Here is a 20,220-nt window from a genome sequence, read left to right as displayed (position 1 = left end):
AAAGTTGCTACTGGCGGTCAGCTACGTTTTGCCATTGTAGCTACCTTACAAACCAGCTTTCCCTGAGCTAACTAATGCAAACGCATTGCTGCTTCGTGTCATTTATATAGGCAATGATACACGTTGGTTTTGTTTTTAAGGAACTATACCCATGTGTTCCTCATATAAAAAGATTTTGGTATACAGCCATGCGTCGCTTAACGTCCACGATACGTTCTGTGAAATAGGACGTTATGTCATTTGGACGTTGTGCGAACACCATACTATATACTTAGCAAACCTATATGGAATAGACACGGGATTGGATGCTGCTGCTTACGAGTCAAAGCATACTGTTATATGGTAAACTTTTTAATTGTAAGAATGCAAAGTTCACATTAAAACAACGATAGAAAGTACGGTTGGCTAGCCTACAGTTAATACATAAGACATTTGCATAGGCGTTTATTATGACTATCAAGACATATGTATTATACGGTATACTATGTACTGTACCATTATACGCCTGGCAGCGCAATCGCTTTATTTCCATGAGACATGAGATACACGTGTTGCATGGGGGAAGCGTTGCCTTCACTATGTCCAGTTACGTCTGCTACATCCCGTTCTGCGATCGGAATTTTTAAACTTTATTATAACCTTATGGGACTACAGACGTATATGCCAACAGACGTTGTCTGAATGGACGTTAAACAGCGCATGACTGTACAAGCCTTTGGCCTTTTCTTTAGTGATGTTCGCAATTTGTTTCCAGTGTGTGACGGAGTGTTGTCACTATGGTTTAGGATGTGCTCTGACTGCCATACTAACGAGCCTGGCTCTTTGGTGTCGTGGTCGAAGCTGCAGTTTGGTACCCTGTAGACCCGGGTTCAAGGCCGGGTGGGGTGACTGCTCTCGCCTTTCGCTACAAATGATCGGATTGAATCGAATCGTTACCTTGTGAATCAGAATCAAATCGAATCGGGGCATCTGTGCCAATACCCAGCCCTAGTTGCAGTGCATGTCTGAAAGGGGCTTCAGACACATACCCTCTTTGTGACTGTGACACATACTGGTGCTTTTCCACATGCAGATGCATACAATAATAATCACACACACACACATAAAACCCACATAGTCTCATACACCACACACACACAGCTACTCACCACAGCATTTGCTGGAATGTTTTCTTTTATCTTTCCCTTATGGCACTTTCCAGTGTTTTTCTCATCGTTTTATTGCACTGCAGATAACAGCTTCATACAACTGAGATGTTTGTTCAAGAATATTTGAACATGACCTCAGAGGTTCATCTTAAAGCCACAGTGTAACCGGTGGGCTCTTATTATGTTGTGTATTAGATGTTACGGGGGGGGGGGGCGACGTTGCCAGTTAAGCTAGAGGCAAATTGCCCCTAGCCTGTCAGCAACAACGCTAATTAGCCAGGTCTCAGGGAGTGACATAACCGCTGCAACCGCTCGGCTACCTGCTACCCCACACAGGCTTTACGCAGGACTCACATGAGCTATTAATTTCAGCTCTGCTACAACAGCACATTTCCCAATGTACACAAGGTATTTACGTTCATATGCAGGAGCTGTAATGGAGAGTCTATTTATGGGGCTGTTTGCTGAAACCTACACCTTGTTCCTGGTTCACATTCCACCTCACTCCATCCTGCTGGACAGTACTGTGCAATCCTCATGAGCTCAGGGGTGTTAGGCGTGTCTGTGGTGAGGCTATGACCTCACTGAACACCCGTTCCTCCCACTGAATCTACTTCCCCTACACCACCCCACCCACTGTGGGTGACTCCCAACTCACGGAGATTACATCATTGTCCCTGCTCTCAGCCGTCACACAGGGCTGGCCAGTCAGACTTGAAGCTGGGAAAGGGTTAAGCCTCTCTCCCCTTGGCAGCTGAGTGAGCTGATTGGCTGCCACTGTCAGACAGGTGAGCAATCTGAGGAAAAAACAGCTAGGGTGAGACAGACAGAGAGAGAGAGAAAGAGAAAGAGAGAAGGCAAGAAGGGCACCCCATTTCAACACGATGAGTCTACCAGGAGCCCTCACTTTCCAGAAACACAGTCGGGACTGAGGGTAGCACCGATGGGGAGCTGCGTGAGCCAGTATAGCGGGTAAGCTGGAAATCCTTAACCCTCCCCCCTTTCACCCTATTTCCCACCCCCCTCTCTTCCCTCCTCTTGGTCTGTCCTGTTGGTTTAGTGGGGAGGCGCGTGTTTGCAGAAGTGTGGCTTTGAGTAGAACTGATAACGGAGTGAGCGTCGGGTCTGCTGCAGCAAGTCAAGTCTTGACACAGGCAAGAATGCAGAGCACAGCCGTGACTCCCGGCTGAAGGTATTTGGTGCCACACTCTGAGGGCCCCACCATATTTTCTTGTGTAGCTGTGATTGTCTTGTCTGCCTTTACCTCATCCTTGTTGATGTAACACCTCCATCAGAACTGCTGGTTCTGAGTCACACACAGCCATGCCTGCCCCCCCCCCCCCCCCGCAGATCCCGCAGCTCCCACAGCTCAGGCTGATGAGTTCCAACACTCTGGCACGCGTTGCTTCTCACCTTGCCATTCTTGCACAGGTCCATACTCCCAAGCCGCTTGGTAACATTGGTTCAGGCCTGAGTGCAGCGCCCTTTGATGTGCATTTGAAAATGTGGCCGCTTTCCTCCTTCATAAGGGTTCTCCTACTGAGTGTTGCCAGAAGACATTTTACCCCTCAGAGGCCCCCTCTGTCAAATCAGCTTTTCAGCTGGGCAAGATGAAACACATTGCATTACTCAAAGCTTGTGCTCTTCAAAATATAGCATTCATTTATTTGGCTGGGAATTTTATGGAAGGGATTCCAGTTAAAATAACTGGATGAGGAGTACAAAAATCACTGCTTCTCCCAGGTGTTGAACCTATGATCCTCTGGTTACAAAATATTTAATCGTAGCAAATTACCTAAGAGGATTTCAAATATCTGGCAACGTCAGACAATCTGGCAAGGCATTCGGTTTTATGAATGGGAATCATACAATGTTTTCACAAGAGAAATCTTGATTTTCTTCTAAAAGAATGTAGGCTCTGACATGAATTTGTGACATCCTCCCTCTTGAATGCAGGCATGGTAAATGAACACTTGATGTTTTACTCCTTGCAACAAGTCAGCATTATTCTGGCATCAATACAGACCTTCAAAGAATATAAAGATTGTTGCCCTGTATTGTTTACACTATCTACATTCCATTGAAATGTTGACATTCTTTAGTTAAAACCAAGTGCAGATCTACTCTGCTATGCTCCTGTTGGTCTCCAGTCCAGTGAATCTGATCTTCCATGCCTGTTAACATGCAACACTGTAGCACTCTGCTATAAAATGGATATAAATTCAAATCTGTGCCATATGGCAAAAAGCAGCTTAGCATACAAATAGTAGACTATGTTTGCAGTGTAGCGAAGTGTCCTTGATAATATTTATGCTTGCAAATGATCAAGACCTGAATGAGTGACAAGGATATGATTTCCAAATGTAATTTTGCACAAAAAGAACAAGGATAAATAGATTCAAGGTTTTGTCTAAGGATTAGATAGTATGTTGCTGGTTAGAAATCAGAAGATTTCAAATTAGCTTCTGATCTTTGCTCTCAAAACAAATGAAGTGCTTTTCAGTTTGAACACCCACAAGAGTGAAAAGTTTGGCACAGCGTTCACCTTGACGTTTACATGCTGATGAAAAACCAGCATGAATGTTTTCAAAAAGACGAGCAGAAATTTAACATCATCATTACATGGTCTTTCAGAACACAGACTGAGCACACATTTTACCTCCTTTGTTTGTGGGTTCATCTGCATTTGGAGCACTTTCAGACTGCTTTTTAAAGGCTAGAATGGTTCTGGGAGAAAATAAATGCCAGGGGAAGTGTTTTATGGTATGAACATGCATTTAAACATCAATCTGGGGGCCATTGACTATGTTTTTGGACGCCGCATGTTCAGCTTATCACTCTCTCCGGTGTTCATTTTCAAATACTTAGTTCAGATTTTAGCTTCATTTCAGTGTGCAGTACTTATGAAAATCATCAGTAGAATTTGTAACAATTATTTCAGAGGACACTCTAGGTGCCCTTTAAAATGGAGGCTTCATGTATGCACTCAGAAGACAGTTAATGAACACCTCCACATGTCTCTCTGGAACTGAAGGGGGGGGGAATCCTCATGTTGTCTTGGGGAATGCACAGCTCACATTGTTCTGTAATAAACATCGAGCTGCAGGTATGCACTGTGGAAGCATTACCAACATAATAACTTTGTCAGGTGACCGCATTCTATCAGCTTCATCTGAGCCACTTAGTGGATATAATAACACATTGCACCTTTGGAAAGAAGGAAGCTGAGAGGAAACATCTGGCCATAGGAAAACAGAGCAGCAGTAGAACGCGTCTCAATTTCAACAGCTTTTAGCACATGCAAGAATGTGGCTGAACAGGAAGGGACACTGCTCTCAAATGAGGAATGGGCAAGGGTCTCTGCCTGGTCAGAGGTCATGCGATGTCTTCAGGACTGAGGACCCCACTGTTAAAAATGAAAATGGACAGACAGGAGCTGTTTCACAGTTGGTCCAAACAAATAAACTGTAGGAATCCATCTTCATATGATACAGAGAGTCCACAGTATGTTGCCTGCAGGTGATGTGCAAGCTGTTACTTGCTCATGAAGTCAGCTGTACGTCTAAGAAATGTCATAACAAGAGTGATTCATCTTTATGTTGCCTCTTCATTTGATGGCTCTGTTTTCAAAGCCGTATTCATTATCATTTCAAGGGTCGACCTTTTGAGATGATTTTAGTGTGCATAGTGATACAAGCAGTGGAGGCAATTTGGCTAAAGCAGGATGGTTTCACAGCACTCAGATTGTCAGTTGATTGTGCTACAGCTGAACACTCCTTGCACATTACCCATTCTCCAACCACACAGTATCAATGGGATTATCATATGTCAGTGAAGCTGAAAGCTCACTGCCATGCCTCTGCCTGGAAGGTCTTGATGACCCTCACACAGTGCAGAGCAGCTGAAGTTGATCACGGGGTCACTCTCACAGACTCCAACTGCATTTTCAAGGATACAGTACCTGTGATCTTATTTTAAAAGATCTGTAATTTAGCAAGTGATGTTATACCTGATAGTTTTACTACAGGTTATGTGATGGTTTTCTGTTCGGATTTGTGTGGTCCAAGTGTAGGGTATATTCCATTGTGCTTATGTGTTTTAACAAGTACACACTTATGATCTCAGAGCTGTGATCTTTTGTACAAGGCAAATTTCACGTGATGAATAAAACAATGAGACTTGGTCTCAGAATTACAAGCTTTTGTTCCAGAACAACAAGCCTATGTTGACTGCAAGCCTGAACGATGGAACTCTGCTTGTCATGTACACCTTGCTCTGGAACTGTATTCCTGTGGTCTGGAAATTTATGCCTGAATTCCTGAACCTCAGACATTTGTTCTAGACCTGTGTTCCTGGGTTCTGTGTTCTTTTAAAATGGTTTTGAACTGTTTGTTTGTGGAACTGTGTGCTAGGCTCTGAGCTTGTGTGTCACAGGAGCCCAGTAAATGCAGGAGCTTTGTGAAGTGTAGGGATTTGGTTAACTGCAGAGTACAACTGTTATCTACCCTGAAGGTGCCATTTCCAGTTATATCCAGCTGAATATTGAACATCCAGTTATATTTTTGAACTGCAGGTCATATTGAAAACTTACCCCCATTACCCCTGTGCATGTATAACACAGAAATGTGCAATCACCTGCATGCTAACACGCTAAGCATTGACATACAGCTTTTTAATTGGATGGTAACAACCCTCTCAAGTTTGACACTAAGCTATGGTAGCCTAGAAATACTCAAAAGAAATACTCAAAAATAAGAAAGTTATTTTTCTTTCTCCATCACTTTCTTACTCACACTCACACACACTCACACACACACACATAATCACACACACATTCAAACACACACACACACACACACAGAGGCATCACTCATTTCATTCTCTACAGTGACCGAGCTGCCCTGCTTTAGATTCTAGAACTGTGATTAAACTTTTCTATTGAAACTTTTAAGTAGTTAAGGCAGTACATTTTACACTCTTTATTATATTTAGAACTTATCTTTACCCCTGTTTAATAAAACCACTTCATGCCTTAATCACTTTTCTCACTGTTTAGAATTGAAAGGAAGATAGGGCAGTGTATTGTTGTAACTCTTCCCATTCCTGCACATTTTCTTAACCCCTTCCACTTTTATGTTTTGCAGCCAGGTGCCTGGCGAGGGAACCGAGGCTGGGGCACCTACTGTGGCCTCCCTGCCTGCCAAGATGGATTTGTCGCCCCGGGAGGATGGCGCTAGTGTGGGAGCCACACCAGCATCCAGCCTGGGAGAGCCTGATGATGAAGGGAGCCACTCTCACTCACCCGCATCCAGCATCTGCAGCGCCACCTACAGTAACCTGGGTAAGAGCATTGAGAGCACGTTGAAACCCTTTCTGTACTGTACAGCTGGAGCCAAGGTGCCCCATTTATATCCCTTTTCCACTGTAGAGCTGTCACCAGACTGGGTCATTAAACCCCCTGTAAAGCCATAAGGTTGGATCATTATATCCTTAACCTGGTTCCAGTCCTACAGTGGAATCAAACAGCATAGGACACTTACTGACACAGCATTGCAATTGTTAAATTCATTGTAAATAATTGCATAGGGAAAGTGTCACCTCAACAGCTTGTGTAGTGATGCTGGAATTTCCAACACATCAAAATCACTGATCAATCTTTGACGGAAATCTTTCATTCACATTCAGTAGTATGGACACAATTTTATGCAGGAGGTGTTTTGACCATGACTACAGTTGAAGTATAAACATCATGAAATGTTAAGAAGCTGATGAAAAACTGAACCTCAGCCCCAAAGCCATTTATTAAATTAAGAGACAGACATGTCTTTGATGTTGTCATGACTTTATATGAGATAAACTTGCATTTGATGTGAGGCCATTCCTTATCATCTCACTGATGGAACCACACATCTTCTGAATGATGAAAGCAGAGTGATATTATGCTTCCTGGGGAAATGTTGAAATGGGGTTTCATAACAAAATAAAAGGATACATACATCAGCAGACAAGGGGAAGTTGTGAAATAATTGAACTGAAAGATTTTGTATAGTTAAAATAAGATTTGATCAGTGTAATTGTGCAGAGTTTGTAAGGTTTGAAGTGACTGGGCATTGATGTCCCTGCGAACTACTTTTTTGGTTAAGTGGAATAAATAACACATTCTTTAAAGAATTTCTTATGGAACACAACTAACAGAAATTATGAAGCCAATACCAACCACATGTTAGTCTTATTTAAAATATTTAATAGTTGACATTTTCATAGTCTCATTTACTTCCTCACTCATTACTATGAAGCAACTGTTGCTGCAATTAAGTACAATCCTTTTAGTAAAACACCACATGTATAACCTGGGCATTACATATTTTATGGTCTAGATTATACTGTATGTGTGGGTGCATATATTCTATCTTGTCAGTGCATGCAGTTAGGTCTGCTCTGTGCTGACAGTATGAAAATGGCAGCAGAAGATGTTAGCGACATCTGTCAGCCCATGCCTGCCTCCATCCCTGCTGTGGGCTCAGCAGCACTCAGGAGCATTATGCATCCCTGTGTCTGTGCTTGATGATACCTGTGTCTCCATAAAGGCATGTGCTGATCAATCCATGAATTATTCCGGTGACGGTGCCCGGTGGAATAATTAACAATGAAACTTTCATAATAGCAGTTCTGTGTCATATTTTTGGTCTTGTCACATTATGCACTACACCAGTTGTGAAATCTATAGCATCTATTTAGCATCAGTGGCTGAAAGATAAAATGCCTGTTTCCTCTGCATCACCATTACTGTTTCCTAAGTGTGCAACAGTGAAATTTAATATTTTTGCCTGTGAAGATGCAATTACTCACAGAATTCTGATATAAACCTTAAGAACCTTAAGCAGTGATTCGAATGTCTGCTCCTTGACTGCGGCAAGGCATCAAACAACATTATTTAGTTTCTGTAAAGTTTTATGTAATGATCTGTTGTCTCTGTCTCACACTGCTGCTTCCCTTGCTTTGTGTTCCAGCAGCTTACTGACATGGTAAAACACCTCCTGAGTCTCATAGCTTGGTCATTTGAGGAAAATAAATTTCCTAATGAGTGATGATGTGCTCACTGTAGCCCTGTGCTCAGGCTGTAAGACTCAGAATGACTTTCTCCCCATAATGCATAACTCACTTTGAATTCCCTGGAATATTCTGGAAAGGGAGATTTGACTGTTTTGATGTGCATATGATATTGTTTTTGTCTGTGTTGGCCATTTGAAAGCAATCATCAGCTCAGTTTGGGAATCTGACTGCATAACTGAATAATTGAATGAGAACACAGGAGTGAGTGTGTGTGTGTGTGTGTGTGTGTGTGGCAGGGAAATCAAGATGTGTGCTTAAGCCCTCTATGAGCTGAGAGCTCACCTCCTTGGTGTTGGTGTCGGCTGTTCACCACTGAATGATTAACACAACTTCCGTCTTGCAAAGCTATTTTTAATTTCTGTTCATCTGCAGCTCTGCAGAAAGGTGTGTAAAGGCAGGAGAAACGATAAAATCAGGGTGGCAGACATTTTATGCCGGAGAGCAGAAGGACACAGCCATCCGGTCAATGCCCACACTGCCTGTTCCATCAGCATTAACCCTGGACAGAAGAAGGTAGTGGCTAGCAGTGGCAGGATTGCACTGGGGTGTTACGACTAGAGTCCACAGCTGTGTGCATGCAGGGCCAGGTAGCCATTCTAGCAGACAAGCAGGGTGCTCAGTATTAGCCTGCCTGTATCCCTGGGTGCCATTAACCCTCTCCCCGTTCCTTAGGGTTAAACTCCTGCTGCTATGGTGTCTCTGACCAGGCAGCCTGCAGGAAATAGAAAATAACACATTGATCAGTCCTCTCTCTCACACATGCGCACGCACACAGGCACACACACCCCCTCCCTGCCAGAGCTGATGGGAGCACAGAGCCCAGCCTCACTCTGAAGGAATGCTGAGGTAGAGCAGGGCTGTCCTGCCCGCCAGCGAGCGTTGCAACAGGGAATCTGGAGGAGGAGGAGAGAGGGCAGGCAACGGCTGGCCTTTCTCCGAGTGCCGTCTCCCAGACTGGCCACGCAAAAACGGAGCAATCCTTCATCTTGCTTCATCTGTAGTCTCTCGTCCCTCCCCCCATCCCCTGTGCTCCAGTGGCCAACAGGGTGAGTGGCGCACAGGTTGGGGGCTGCAGGATTTGAGTTTTTTTAGTGGCAGCACGGAGGAGTGAGTCGGGGCTTTGATTGTTTCGTGACTGGAGGGGATTGGGAGCGATCAGGGATTTATCGATACACCGCAGCAGGAGGCAAACAGCTCCATCTGTACAGCATCCATAACTTTGCAGGTTTGTTCTCATTTGCACTTTTGAGAATCGCTCTCAGGTAAATCAAGCGAGATTTACATGCAGCTGTGTTAACTTCCTGGAATATACTGTAAGAAAGTAGAAGCATTTCACATCAGTCAACTGGAATGGGCTTGTTTACAATTAACTACTAATTTGTTTAATGCACACAGGTATTGTCACTGCTGCAGGGAAGCATCAGTGATTTGAAGCTGTCCTTGCAATTGAATATTTCTACTGGAATTTAAGATAATTGCATCAGAGTGTTTTTATATTTAAAACGTGGAAACATGATGAAACTGGACAGCCTTGTACAGAAAATATCTTACCAAAAACTCATTCCTCTGTGCCCTCTTCGTGCTGTTTTGTATGTTTTTATCATTTAGGTTTGCATTTAACTTTGTTTAAAGCTTAATCCTGTATTGCCAGACAACCTCTGGGAGATTTTTAGGGATTGTGCAAGAATTTTTTTCCTGTGTGACCAAGACATCTACATAAATGACCTGCCATTGGTTTGGTGCAGTTGCAGCAAATTCTTTATTTTTGGCATTTGGTTTTTTCTGCATTTTATGCTCTTTGTTTTGGAATCACCAAGTGTAATTCAGGCTTGTCTCATTGTGACATCCAGTACATTCTGCAAGAGCGCTGGGACACAGTGATAATAATGTTCTGACACATTCACATACCAGCAACTTTGTTTCATAGAAGGAATACCAACCCTACACCAGCAGAATTAGGCCAAATGTGTGTACTCAACTAACGATATGGACTCCATGTCACTGTCAGCAAATAACACAGCTCAGACCTGAACCCTGGTCTGAGCTGCAAGACTCTGCCTCCAACTTGGTGCAAGCATCGTAGGCAACTGAGCTGCTTGAGAGCTGTCACTAGGCATTCTCACAAACAGGTCCTCCATTAAACTTCTCAGGAAGTAATGCAATAATAAAAAACTGAAAAACAAGAATACCTCTTGAAATATTCTGTATGATTCTTACTAAGCCTGTTGAAATCGAGAATTGATTATCTAATAATAATTATATAAATAAAAAGTAATACTTTTAATAATGTGCACTCACCTCACTTTTGTCTTAATTTATCATACAGCTGAAGTCTGCTTGAGCCATATCAAATCACTGGTTCAGAGGGTGAAGAGTACCACCTTGAAGTTGTAAGGAGCAGCAGTTAAAATGAATAAGTGCAAGGGCCTCATTTCGCATCTTTATTAGCACATGCCCCCCAACAGCACATTTTGTTCACAGAGGACTCTGTTAGCAGCTCACTTAGATCAAACCAATCAATCAACTGATGGCGTAAACTTCCAGCATTCACAGGGTGTTGTCTCAGGGACCAAGGCTGGTTTCAGTGCTCATTTTGCCAGTTTGAAACCAACATTGCATTGCAGAGCAAGAAAGGATAGAACGTCTATGCAGGATTTCCCCATTCCATGTAGGTGGCCACAGAAGTCTTATCCTGTGGGAGATGGGAAACTCACTCTTTCTCGAACAGGTGCTCTGGCAACAGAATCATCTTTCAGGGATTGGAGACCAGTGCAGTGTATTCTTGAGGTGGGAAACTGAGGCTACTCTTTACTCTTTAACAAGCTAAGCAGCAATAAAAGGCAGAATTTATGGAGCTTTACAATGAACCTGGCACTTTGCTCTTCATCCTGCTGAAATGTTCTAAAACAGTAAACCAGAGTTTTATCTAAATTGATAAGGTGTGTGTGTGTGTGTGTGTGTGTGTGTGTGTGTGTGTGTGCGTGTGCGTGTGTGTGTGCGTGTGTGTGTGTGTGGGGGGGGGGGGGGGGGGGGGGGGGAGGTGCTTGTGTTTGCATTTATGAAAGAGATTGATTGAGTCAGCGTGCATATGTGTCTGCAAGCATGCATTCATGTGTCTGTCAGAGAGAGGGACTGAGAGTCAGTGTGTGTATGTGCATATGCATGCATATCCTACATTCCTACATATGTTTGATAGTTAGGGAACATGTGCTTGCATTTGTTTAACAGTAGGTGGACAAGAGGGTCATTTTTTGAACAGATTTGATATCCACCACCCTGTCTTTCACAAGGCTGGTATGTACACATCCACAACTTTGTGGCAGATGAATATCTTCAAACAGCAATGGCTGTATGTTTCAAATTCTGTACAGTGGCTCTGTTCCATGAATTGTCTATGCAGAGCGGACACATAAATGAGTATAAAGGCATTAGTCTGCTATCAGATCTGAGCACAGTATTAAAACGCGGCTACCATGTGCTATAAATAGGCAATGTGAGATGATGGATCAGTCTCGCTGAACGATGCTGATGCAGACTCCCCAGACCTTCTATGGAGGTTATAGAGACCCCACATCCTCAATATACAGTATGCATCCCCCCCCCCCCCCCCCCCCCCCCGTCTCCTTCTTTCACTTTGGAGGAGAGAGAAAAGGACGTGGAACACACAATGGAGGTTGATAACTGGGGGAAACAGTTGTAAACTGGGGGATATGAATGTATCTGAATCAAAGCTGTTTGAAATACACACACTAATTCCACAAAACAGACTGGGCTCTATGTTTCCCCCACTGGACACAGGCTTGTGTTCCTGAATCTGCTGGCCAGCTCATTGTTCAGTAGCTTGACACAGCCTCAAGAGGAACCAAAGAAGTCATAATCTGTTCTTTTCCATTTCCTCAGGTGATATGTAGAAAGAATTAATCTTGCAGAATATCACGAGAAAAGGTTGTCTGTATATGATGTTGCACAATTAGAAGGAAGTACTGAAAAGTAGAGGGGGAAAAGACAAGTAAATATAAATTTGTTCTCCTTGGTGCATTTTTGAAGTGCATTTTTCTTAGAGGGGAGTTGGGGATCCTCCTGCTGTTTCTGCTGTTTGTGGTAGTGTGCTTCAAGCTGGGCCTGTAAGTATCCCATGGAGAAAATCATTGTAGCACCATCATGCCTTAACCAAAATTGTTGAATATGATAATTGTACGAATGCATAACAAGTGAAAAGGAAAGTTTCTGTTACTGCATGAATGCAGCTCTAGTTAAGCAAATATTGTTATGTGACGTGATGTACTGTGGACAGTGTAACAAGGACAGACCGCATTCCCTTATCTGTCTGGCAAAAATTTTACAGGTGAACGGGGCATTCTTTTACTTATCCTCATGCATATCAGTAGGCCCCCAATTTTATATATCTGTCACAGGCAAATAACCTTAGAACTCAGAGCATTGGTGGTACAAGTACATCTGGATTAAAGCTACAATTTAGATGTATTTAGCAGGCTTAAATCAGTTTAGAGCATAAATCTTAGAGTGGAAGCCTTTTTATTTTTCTATTTTGTAGGCAGGTTATGCAGTAGGCTTAGTTAAGTTTGTAAATATTACATGACTATATACAACTGTCTCTGCACCAAATTCCAAAAGCAACTTGGAAATTTTTTTGGTTGTAAGAAAATTCATGACATTTGATAGTGGAAGTGACAGGAACATACCCGCTGTTGAGGTGTGAAAGAAACTGACATTTCAGGTTACTTCCAAATGAATATATAAGGTGAATACACATATACATGTGTACCATTCATTCTGACATATGGGGGGGGGGGGGGGGGTTCATGTCTTGAAATTGTAACTTTACACAAATTCTCCTTCAAACAAATTTTCCTAACTTGCATGCACTGCTGCTCTGAAGTTCTGAACGCATGAGGGAAGTGCTTTTTTTTTTCTTCCAGTGGCAGGATGAAATAGGCTGTGGAATCCCCAGAATGCACCATTCTTCTCACTTGAAATCCTTGATTTCTGATTCTTTTTAGATCATCTACTTTTAGATTATTTTTATCCTCCCTTTCTAGCACAGTGAGGTTAGTGGATTTTTTAGCAGTACCCACAGAACTAGGACACTTAACCAAAGCCCAGTGAAAAAATCACTTTCCAAGTGCCTCCTTAAGCCTGGCTGAAAATCACCAATGATGAGATTTGCCTCCACTAGCATGAAAGCAGATGGATGCGTTTGATTTGAACTGTTATCTGTGTCCCCAGTTCTCCTCAAGAAATAAACACTTGGACGTCCTTATCACAGCAGAACACATGGGGTGGCACGTCCAGAAACAGATTAGCCATTTGAAGGTTATTTGACATGGGCACAGCTGTCAGTTGAAGCGTGTGATGAAGCATGCTCGATGCTGTTAGATAATGGTTGTAGTTCAGCAAGAAAACAACTCTGTGGTAATCCATTTTTATGTTGCGCATATGATCATCTCTCCCTCCCTCCCACTATTTTGCAGGCCAGTCCCGCGCCAACATGATCCCACTGAAGCACCCCAGGAACGTTAAGGCCTCTGACGACACCCTTGGCTCGGCTGACCCGGAGGGCATTGAGACCAGCTTAAAGGCCACACCACCCCCCCTACCCAAGAAGACCATTGCCCGGGCAAATACGGAGCCATCGGCACTAGGCAAAGACCTGCTGTCCCTGCGACCCAAGGGCGAAGCTAAGCCCGGAGGCACCAACCTGAGTGTGGCCAATCCACTGTATGACCTGGACTCCACCTGGGAGACTGCCAGCCAGAGCTCTTCCATTAGCTCTGAAGCACGGATGCTGGACCAGGAATCCGGGGACTCTCTGGAGAGGCCGGCAGCTGGGAAGGGCCGGCCCACTAACAGCCTGTCCTGCCTGGCCTCATCAACAGGCCCCTCTGCAGGACGAGAAAAGCGGGGCTGCCGCAGTGCCGAGTCCCTGGCCGGACGGGGCCGGGCGGCCGGAAGGGGTGGGGCCTCCAAGCCCCAGAGGCCGGCCCTCTACAAAGGCATGGACAACTGGGAGGAGGTGGTGGGTCGCATCCGGGGTCTGCACACGGACACGCTGCGCAAGCTCGCTGGGAAGTGTGAGGACCGCTTCATGGCCGGGCAGAAGGACCATCTGCGCTTCGGCACTGACAGCTGGTCTGACTTCCGGCTGACCACAGGCAAACCGTGCTGTGAAGCGGGTGACGCGGTCTACTACACAGCTTCCTACGCCAAGGACCCACTTGTTAACTATGCCATCAAGGTGAGCAGACAGACAAATTCAGTCACAGTACAAATGAGGCTTTATGTGTGATGTCATGTGTGCCATCAACAATTCACCAATAACAGTCTTTTTGAAAGTTTTTTGATCTCACTAAGATCTTACAAGATATCAGCAGTTGACAGCACACTGTAGCGCCAATGCTCTTGGTTGTTCAGGAAGACCAGCACTACAGATTACTTACTGACAACAGATTATTGTAGGTATGATTTTATATTTTGTCATCATTATAATTAGGGCTGCCCCCGACCAAAGATTTTCCTAGTCGACCAGTGGTCGTTAGTTCAAGCCATTAGTCGACTAGTCGTTGCACCTTTATGATATTAATTTAATTATTTAGCATACGCGCTAAACAGCTAATCACACTGGTGTGACCGTACACGCGAAAGGTTTTAAACATGCAGTAAACAATGTAATTTAGCTTCCCCAGTCCCCATGAACACTTGGATAAGCCTAATAGCGCATATGACAATATGTTTATTTAGCTGCATATAGCCTAGACTTTGCCATTTGTCTGCAGACTTTGCATGTCACCTATAGTACTTGGGGTCGTCCTTAACACGCTCTAAATGATTCCACACTTTGGATGATTTTCTGCCCGACATATAATAGTCTAATAACGTTTTAACAACAAGGCAGAGCTCCCGAATGGAGTTTGAGGTTTTTTGGGGTTTTTTTTCTGTGACTAACCGACCAGTGAAAACCTGGTTGACTAAGACTCTTCTCATCGACTAACGGTTTGGTCAACTATTTGGGGGCAGCCCTAATTATAATGCAGCTTAGCACAGGTTAGAAATAAGGAGTGCATAACCTGAGGCACATTCACAATGTATATTTTGACAAAATATTTAATTGAAGGGAGAACAGTTGAATTTTTGCCACAAAAACTTAATTCATACATTAACAATATATCCAAATATAAAGATGACAGTGGATCATTTAATGCTTTGTTCTTTTAATGTTATTTTTCTTATTTCGTGAAATGAAAGAGAGTTTTTTATCCAAGTGATTTTTATGTACACACAGGTTTTTATGCGAGACAACAACAGCTGGTGACAGCCTCAGCCCGATTACTCATCTCCAAAAGAAATGACTGAATTACACGAGTTCTCTCTCTATTCCCGCGCCTGTTCTTTTCATTATTTGGTGGCACAGCTGTGTTTAGATATTCTAGAGGTAAAGATTAAGATTCAAAGGCTGTGTATGAATTGTGGAGGCTTTAGTCTGTGTCCCATGGTCCCATGTAATTAGGATTTCTCCGAAGCTACCATCCATTCACAGCATGCAGTGAAGCTTGAGCATTGGCTGTTCAAAGTGAACAATTTGCCCATAGTAATTAATGGCTCCTCTTTTAACATCCTCGGCTCAGATGTTCTGTAGCTAACTATGTGTGATTCCTTGCTGGCTCGTCTGGCGAAGTCCCCAGCAAGGTGACACACACCATGCTCCACTAGGTGCCGGGACTCATGGCAGCGTGAGCAGCAGCCAAAAACAGCAAGGGGGACGCTAATTCATTTGCATTCCTGCAGAGCTCGAGGCAGCTGAGAGGATGTGAGTGGTAGAAAAGCCTGCATTATTTACACTGTAACAAGCGGCAATCACAACTCTCAGCACATAACCACTTCAAAGCCTTCACTCCTCAAAAAAAGAACCAGGCTCAGAAGAAAGCACGCTTTCCTCTCCGTGTTCTGATAAATAAGCAAAGCTGGCAATCCGCTTGCCTCATCTCACAAGGATCCCCAATTATAGAATCTCCGTTATGTTCCCATATGGAAAACACATATGAGGGGAGTGGGGGACGGGCCGATTTTCTCTGAACTCCCAGTGAAGTTGACCCCCATCCCCCACTCCCCCACCTTAACCTGCTAAAAATAATTCTGGTTGTGTCAAGTGAGAAGAGCGATTATTCCTCAAAGGGGTCTGGAAGTAGCTTGGATATTGAGGAGGTCGCCACTACCGTGACAGTCAGCTTTGTTGCATTGCATGTCTCAGCAGCTACCAATAATATGAAATGAAATTTTCCAGATATCAAGAGGCATTTAAGCATGTACACCACTTCATACTTTTAACAACATGCATATACCCCATGTTCTGTAGAGGTTAGTAAACATCATTTCAGACTACTCATTTCTGTTCCCTTTTGTCTCTGACGTAACGAGGGGAATTGACGTGAAGTCCGTATGGGTAGGATTCAGAAGAATTCTGAAGTCATCTCCAGTCAGTCATTATGATGACAGAAAATAGTTTCGGCTCTTCTGTAGACAAAGAAGACAGTGGCATCTCTGTAGAATACATAGGAATATACAGTAGGTGCCATACTGTTAATACAGTACAGTTCCAATGATGTGAGAGTCCGAAATGGAGAACTTAATTGAAAGAATTTGAGCAAATATCTTTTTGAAATAGTTGTTTCAGAAAAAAACAGCAAGTCTCTTTGATGTGCTATAGGTAACCTAGTAATAGTAGCATGTTCTGTAGGTATATATTGGTGGCTTTTGTACAAACACAAAAGCCTCTAGCATCAAGATAAGGATGGAGCTTCCATGGACCCCTCAGATTTCTCTAGAGATGCTTATTCAGTGTCAAAACTTAAAAGGCAGAGGATAATCTATAGTAGAATGATAAACATTCTAGCAATAAATCAAGATGGCTGTCCCAAAATTTGATCAAAGCACAGAATACAGACTTCAGACTTACAAGCAGCCAGCTGCCAAGTTCAGGCATGAAAAGGTTACAGTGAACCTTAAAACTGGGATTGATTTTTAAGGTCAGTAACAATCAATCATGTACATTATACATTTTGAGGTAATTCAACAGAATGACAATCTCTCTGTTTTCTTCTTCTTTCTTCTGTAACCCCATGTACTATGAAACTGTTGTACAATGAATTATTATTTATTATTTCTGACAGTAGAGACTTGTTTCTGTGGAGCGAGGATTATATTTCAGTAGATGCAATAGTCTCTGGGTTTTGAAAGTTGATCCAACAACAAGAAGGCCCTTTTAACATTTTAGAGTACTGCTGAACACTAAAGGCCAAATGAATGACTCATAACTTACAAACGTTTACCACACGGCTTGCCTTCCTCACATTTTCATTGTTACCATGGAAGCCACTTGCATTTATATTTAGTGCTTGACATTGCCATGCATTTGTAGGACACGCTTTTTCAATGGTTGTTTCTTTCTCTGTTCTTGTTCTTTCTGTAACTGTGTATGCTGAACTAGTTGCATTGTTGCATTGTATTGGCAGCCTGTCTCCACATTACATTATCTCTGTATCAGAAACAAATGGTTTCACATTGTGCATATATGGGTGTTTGTATGTATATAATATGGTCTCATGGTTGTTCTCTCTTGCCTCTCCAGATCTGCAGGAGCAAGGTGAAGGAGACCCAGCAGCAGTTCTTCCATAGCTTAGCGGTGAGGCAAAGCCTGGCCCTCCACTTCAACATCCAGCAGGACTGCGGCCACTTCCTGGCTGACGTGCCTTCCCGCCTCCTCCCCTGGGAGGAGGAAGAGGAGGATGATGATGAAGAGGAGGAGGAAAAAGAAGGGGAAGGGAAGAAGAAGGAGCCAAATGAGAAGGGCCTGAAGGTGCCGACGCCACCGACAGCACCAACAACGAGGAAGAAGAAGGAGCTGCAGGCGGAGCCAGGTCACGAGGGACAGCCAGAGGGCCTAGCAGGCCACATGGGGGCAGCGGGCAAGCTGCGCAGCCGTGTGGTGGTGATCACACGTGAAGTGCCCTTCCAAACAGTGGCAGACTTTGTGCGGGAGGGCGTGGGGCGGCATTCCCGTAACCCAGATCTGTATGAGCGGCAGGTGTGCCTGCTGCTGCTGCAGCTCTGCTCAGGTCTGGAGCACATGAAGCCATACCATGTAACCCACTGCGACCTGCGCCTGGAAAACCTGCTCCTGGTGCACTGCCAGCCGGGCAACCCCTGGAACCTGGATGTGCTGGAGCCCAACAACAATGCCAGCACTACAAGCGCTGCCTGCCCTGCCCGCCTCATTATCAGCAACTTCTCCCAGGCTAAGCAGAAGACCCAGTTGGTGGACCCGGAGGTGCTCAAGGACCAGTCGCGGCTGGCACCTGAGATCATCACAGCAACCCAGTACAAGAAGTGTGATGAGTTCCAGACGGGCATCCTAATCTATGAGATGCTGCACCAGCCCAACCCCTTTGAGGAGACACCTGAGCTGAAGGAGAAGGAATACACATGTGCCGACCTCCCACCACTCCCTGCCCGCTCCCTCTACTCCCAGGGCCTGCAGCAGCTGGCCAGCCTGCTGCTCAATGCCAACCCATCAGAAAGGATCCAGATCTCAGAGGCACGTGCCTGCCTGCAGTGCCTCCTCTGGGGGCCGCGAGAAGACCTGTTCCAGGCGCTAAGCGCCAGCCCAGGGCCTGGCCACAGGGAAGCAACCTTGCAGAACTGGCTTGACCTCAAGCGGACCCTGATGATGATCAAGTTCGCTGAGCGCTCCCTGGACACGGGCTGTGGGGTGAGCCTGGAGGACTGGCTGTGCTGCCAGTACCTGGCCTTCTCTACAACGGACACGCTCAGCCGAGTAATCGGGATACTGCAGCACCCACAGGTGCAGCAGCTCTGAGGCCCACACCTGCTGCCACTCCAGCTCAGGCCCAGCTTCACCTGCGTTCTCACCCTCATCTTCATCCTGGCCCCCACCCTGATCTTCTTGCTATGGTGGAGATTTGGGAGGGACTAGATCGGCTGCCCTGCTGTCCTTGACCTCCCCAACAAAAACAATTGAGCAAGATAAAGACAGAAAAAATCATACAAAACATCATCAGCTTTCTTGTGACCGATGGCATTTTTGCGCTGTATTCAAGTGTTTAGTTTTATGGATGTGTCCTGTTTTTAGTTTGTTTTGTTTGTTTTTTGTTAATGCTGGATTTTGTTTTTGTTTGTTTATATCCATTTTCAGCTTTTGGAAGGTATTCAAGAGAGGGCAGGAATGCATCAAGTAAAATCAGCTTCTGAAAATACTCTCATCTTCAAAAAAAAGACTTTTGTCTTCATCTAGCACAGATTTGTTGTAGGACAGCCAACTTCTGCAGTTTCTGCAGAAGAATAGCTTCTGCTCATTTATTAACTTGATGTAGTTTCCGTCACAAGTGCTTGATGTTTGTGAATGGAGTGCACTACATGTATCTAGAAGTCTCCAAGGTGTCTCCTTTTGCTCTACCTACTCAGTCAATGATTAGTGTACTCACTTGAGTAACAAAAGTCTCATCGAACACAAATTGAATCTTTCACAATGTAACTGGGAAACGGTAATGCACCCAGAGTGCTTTAGACCCCTGTGGGTGCTAAGAAAGAGGAGAGAATTGAGATAAAGCTTATTTCTTTGTGTTTTTACCTCAGCCTCTGCTGCTGGGCCACACCAGAAAGTAAAGTAACTCCACCTAGCCATGAACATGTCTGATAGGGGATGTTGAAAACCTCTCCACTAGGAAGAGAGCAGTGGAGTCACAGAATGTCAAAACATGTAGGTCTGTTGAAGGGCCAGCTCACCACATCCATAAATGCTGGTGTAGCTACAGGCTGAGCTGTTCTGACCACTTCTTATCCCCACAATAGATTTGATCGTCGGACCAAGTCAATGACTTGCATATGCGGTAAACAGAGGGTTTCACTGCGATATTGTATCAAACTT

General features: G+C 44.3%; 1 protein-coding gene across 2 annotated transcripts in view; it reads left to right on the top strand.

The window, feature by feature from the left end:
• peak1 (pseudopodium-enriched atypical kinase 1) overlaps positions 1 to 19,358 on the top strand; it is a 136,540-nt gene extending 117,182 nt beyond the window's left edge. For both annotated transcript variants that reach the window (XM_036535302.1, XM_036535303.1), the window contains 3 exons: positions 6,293 to 6,489; positions 13,754 to 14,517; positions 17,905 to 19,358. In XM_036535302.1, coding sequence (XP_036391195.1) covers positions 6,293 to 6,489; positions 13,754 to 14,517; positions 17,905 to 19,152 — 2,209 coding nt within the window. In that variant the 3' untranslated portion in view covers positions 19,153 to 19,358. The remainder of the gene's footprint in view (positions 1 to 6,292; positions 6,490 to 13,753; positions 14,518 to 17,904) is intronic.
• Positions 19,359 to 20,220: the final 862 nt, after the last annotated feature.

Source organism: Megalops cyprinoides, chromosome 8 (assembly GCF_013368585.1).
Source record: "Megalops cyprinoides isolate fMegCyp1 chromosome 8, fMegCyp1.pri, whole genome shotgun sequence".
Taxonomy (NCBI): domain Eukaryota; kingdom Metazoa; phylum Chordata; class Actinopteri; order Elopiformes; family Megalopidae; genus Megalops; species Megalops cyprinoides.
The sequence above is the reverse complement of the archived record's forward strand: the minus strand, read 5'-3'. Positions and strand labels throughout refer to the sequence as shown.